Source organism: Nelumbo lutea, chromosome 8 (assembly GCF_056320005.1).
Source record: "Nelumbo lutea isolate HS-2025 chromosome 8, American lotus-T2T, whole genome shotgun sequence".
Lineage (NCBI taxonomy): Eukaryota > Viridiplantae > Streptophyta > Magnoliopsida > Proteales > Nelumbonaceae > Nelumbo > Nelumbo lutea.
The window spans coordinates 17,950,315-17,955,064 of record NC_142691.1 but is presented as its reverse complement, the minus strand read 5'-3'; the positions used below and the strand labels follow the sequence as shown (position 1 = coordinate 17,955,064).

General features: G+C 40.3%; 1 protein-coding gene across 1 annotated transcript; it reads right to left on the bottom strand.

Moving 5' to 3' along the window:
* Positions 1–1,079: 1,079 nt before the first annotated feature.
* LOC148843098 (diacylglycerol O-acyltransferase 2D-like) lies at positions 1,080–2,145 on the bottom strand. The gene is made up of 4 exons (XM_088959367.1): positions 1,961–2,145; positions 1,792–1,860; positions 1,610–1,695; positions 1,080–1,165 (listed from the first exon to the last, which is right to left on the bottom strand). Exons 1-4 carry the CDS (start codon positions 2,143–2,145, stop codon positions 1,080–1,082), a joined length of 426 nt encoding a protein of 141 aa, XP_088815493.1.
* Positions 2,146–4,750: the final 2,605 nt, after the last annotated feature.

The following is a 4,750-nucleotide window of genomic DNA, read 5'->3' as shown; positions in this document are numbered from 1 at the left end:
CATTGTGTCATTGGAGCTCGAGCTCAGCCCAAGGCTTTAGACCATCCATGAAGTTGAACAATTAGTCTTTGTTTAACATATTGGTGACTTCTAATGTGAGGGCTGAAAATTCTTTGACATAGTCATGGAGGGAGTCATCGTGCTTGAGAGTCTTCATCTTGCGACGAGCGAGGTATTCCACATTCTCTGGGTAGAACTGTCTCTTCAGCTCTCTTTTAAAGTCAACCCAGGTACGGATAACACACGTACCACATTCTATATCAACACACCTTCTGCGCCACCACAACATAGCGACATTAGTCAAATACATAATAGCAATACGTACTTGAGTCATTTCATCAGTCACATTGGCGGAGGCAAGGTACTGTTCCATTTGCCATAGGAAGTTGTTGAGCTCTCGTGCATTGCGGGTACCCAAATAGGGGGTTGGCTCCCTAATCTTGATGTGGGAGGGAGTATGTGTAAAGAAAGTGCTGGCTGGATTAGCGACGACCCTCTTCAAGATTGCACATTCTGCTTTGAGCTCCTCTAATTGAGCTTGGGTGTTGGAGGAGGCACATGCGGCAGACTTCATTGAGGTGCACTCCGCTCTCATTTCATCTAGTTGGGCCTGGACGGCCATTGATGTGGAGGTGCTTCTTCTCCACGTTGCTCACTCGTTTTTCATCTCATCGAGCTGGGCTTGAAAACTATCAAGCCTGTCTTGGACCTGCGAGTTGGAGGAGCTTGCTTCTTGTTGGTGCGCAGTGCTGCAAATTTGCTTGAGCGTGCCATTGATTATGTCTCGGACCTCGTCCACGACTCCACTCAAGCAACCTTCAATCTCGACCAGTGTGTTGTCCATGGCTTCCATGTTTTGATGCAGCTCGTCTATCGAGTCTCGCATCTCACCTACGGTGGCTTCGCAACGTAGCATGCGCAACTCAACGGCTGCATGCTTGTTGTATGATTTCTCACGTTTGTTGGGCTTCGGTTCCTTGTCCTTGCCGATGTCATCGGTGGGCACATCATCGGCCTCATGGGCTGTGGAGAGTCCATGCTCGATCTCCTCCAAGATGTCCCTGTTGTGCTTCATGCTGTCACTCACATCGCAGGTCGAATGACTTAAAAGGAGCTCCTGCTCTGATACCAACTATCACGAGGATAATTGTTGCGGCGAGTAAGCCTACGCAACAAAGCAAACACACACAAAAAGGCAACAAGATGGAACACGAATTAGCAAAGGGCTATTTGTATTGCAATAATTAGTGGCAAGCACAAGCACACAGTACAGTGTCGAGGGGATCTCGTGCTTAATCTTTACGCGCTTATGAGCTCACTCGACTACCTACCTCCCTTCAAAGAGTACATTAAGCTTTTGGGGGAATGACAATAAGAAACATAAAAAATGTGGGAAATCATATTACAGTATTACAATAATACCATTAGCAATCCCCCCATACAAAAATACATGCATAGCTCACCCATGACACACTTGGACATTGGAGTAGCGGCTGTAGACACGTTGATTGGCACTTGATGGTGCGGCGAAGATAACACTTGTTATAGTCGGGTAGGCCAAAAAGAACCGAAACATCATATATTGGCAATTGAATGAATAAATGCATACCATAAGCTCGTTTGGATTCAAACGCCTTTATATCCTCTACATGCAGCGTCACCGGAAAATACGCACAGCAATGGTAATAGATGTACCTGAAAATTCATGCAAAGTACACCATAAAATTAAGGAAAAAGTTATTTGGTAAACTATAATTGAAGAAAATAAGGGAAAAAACGATTTTACCATGCCAATGTTCACCTAATTTACTTTCATCGTTAATAGGAAGTACAGTAAAAAACAAGAGCAGAACAAATATCCTGAAAAAAAAAAGTGTCAGAATTCAGAAAGACGAAAGTAGAGAGAGGGAAAAGGGTAAGCAGAGATGAGGGAGAAAAGGAGAACAACTTTACTATGCACGAGAAAGCAAGGTAATTTGGAAGGAAGCACGCCATGAGAATCAATGCCGCGACCAAATGTAAGGGACCGAGCAGAAGGGCGAGAACCGTTACCATCTGCAACAGCAAAGATTCTTTTCTCTGGATTACTGTAGGCTCATCGGCGGCGTTAACGAAGTTTTCACGGTCACCGATAGTCTCCGGCATGGATACAAGCATATAGCTAGCTATCAGAGAGAGAATTAGGAATTAGAGGAGGTTCCCGTGAAGGTTGGTTAAAACGAACCTGGGCTTGCTTCGGGAAAGTATGTCTTAATGAAAATTGAAACACTGTTGGGCCAGAGGGGGAGGAGGGGGATTTCCTACCGGCCGGAGTTGAATCAGTGTTAGAAGGGGGTGGAAGCGGCGGAAGATATCTCACGTGTAAATTGTTGCACGTAGAATTGAGATCACATAAAATTGGGACAACTGTCAGCAAGTGATTGGGTTAATAGGAAAGGCAGCAGAATGGGGTTAATAGGAAATCCGGAATGCTTTTTCGTAGCAGTAACTGCTAACAGCAGGAATACGTACGGCCTCAATCCCATTGTCAACATGAAATTTATAAATTTTGAAGGAAAATAGCTAAGATTAAGATTAGATCCTGTATCAAGAATTGCTTCAAATCCTGATACCTACTAGTAATGACCGTCAGTATTAACGATCAAGGGAGTACTTGTACTTGATGCATGAATAATAATTCAAGCATCATGATAGGGGTGCCAATACAACAAATCAATCACCTGGGTCAATGGTTTATTAACCAAATCAATATTTTTTGATAAAAATCTGATTTAAAAAGAAAACAGAACTAATCGTCTGACCGGTTCCCAATTTTTTCGGTCCAATCATCTGATCTGATCCAATTTTGAAAACCATACTTCTTTGAAATCATGGGCACTGGCTTTGTAATGATGTTTAAGAAGAACGCGAGTCTTCCATGCTTGGGAACGGGAAGAAGAAGCCAATATAAGGAATAAAAGAAGGATGGGTGACTCATAATGATACCATCAGGTTTATGTTAGGTAAAAAAATAAAAAATTGATGGACGACTCATATTGATAGACCTCCCAATTAAATACGAACAGGGCAGTAATGGAGATTAAATGGCAGATTATCTGATGCTTCGAGCATTAACAAGGGGCTAGTGTGTCTATGTTTAAAATGAAATCCATGAATTCAAATCAAAATAAAATGATGGTTATAAGACACCCATTTAATTCTCATTTCATATATATCAAGAACTGAGAAAAAAAAAAAAAAACTGTAAAAAGAGTAAGACTTAGTTGTTTTTGGTCGATTTTACATGTAAATAATTGAAGAAACCCCACAATTAGACCCTTATTGTAACTCAGGCATCAACGGTTCAAAAACTTGTAGCAAATGAAAGTTGACGTTATAGAAAATCATTCACAAATTAATGTTACAGAAGAACGCAAAAATATGAAAAATTAATAAACAATATATATTTTTTTCGCTTCAAAAAGATTAATAAACATTTACCCAGACCATTATCAGTTCTGCGCTTCCTTCTACTATTACTAGACACAGCTATAACGGAATAAGCATCATGATAGAGGTGCCAATTGGACTGGGTTTGGTCCAATCAGATCCAGTCCAATGTGAGTCCATTATAAATGAACCCGGTTCAATCCAATCCATTTCAATGAATAATTTGGACCATTTTGTATCAGTCCAATTTAATGTTTGAATTTTCCAATCTCTTCAAATTCATTTTGATTTAGATTAGTTTTAACCCAAACCCGGTATATTAACACACATATTCGTATCTTATCAATAGATCACATATTGGCTTAATCCAATCCAATCTAATATAAATTTATTATAGATGGATCAGGTCCAATCCTATCCAATCCAATAGGGGTGAGCAAATACGCCGGTCCTACCTGAAACCAATTGGAACTGACCTCAAACTGACCCTACAGGTATCGGGTAGGGTCTGGTTCTAAATTCTTGAAAATGACCCCACCCAAGTCAGTTCCAGTGTCTAGGGTATACCCTACCCGAACCAGCCTTGATTGGCTTGGGTAGAACCGGACATAGTTAGTTTTACATCAAGATCCCTAAGTTTGAACCAGAGTTATTTCTTCATGGTGAAATGCTAGAAAAGAAACACATGCATGATTAGTTTTAATTGTATAGAAAAAATAACCTCTTTTAATTCAATCATTTATACTTGGCCTAATTGTCTATATATATATTTTTTTGATAGAAAAAGGTGAGCTATACAAGTTTGGGGTAACTCTTTCTCTTACATCTGCTTCACAAATAAAATCATAATCATAAGATCTAAACTCATTACTATACAAGCCTAGTTGTCTATATTTTTTATAGATGCGTTGTACTTTTTTTTAGTTCTGGATCAGTGGGTCGGTTAACCCAATAAAGCATGGTTTTTAAAAACGGACCAGTGACCGAACCAGTCAGGGGTCCAGTTACCGGTTCGAACGGTCGGTCCGTTCTGACAAAAAAATTAAAAATTAAAAAAAATTAGAAAATAGTCAAAACCGTTCGAACAATTAACCAACCGATTCAACAGTTTGCTGACCAAAATCAACGATTTTGAAGGAAAAAAACAGTTTTAGAGAAAAACGGAACCGATCAAATGACCGATTGTTGATTTTTCCAGTCCAACCGTCCAATCCGGTCCGATTTTGAAAACAGTGCAATAAAGTGCCAGCTGGCGTATTGGGCGGGTTGGGTGATGGATAACTAACGGGTGTCCATTAAACGTAATAGCTATGCCCAGTTT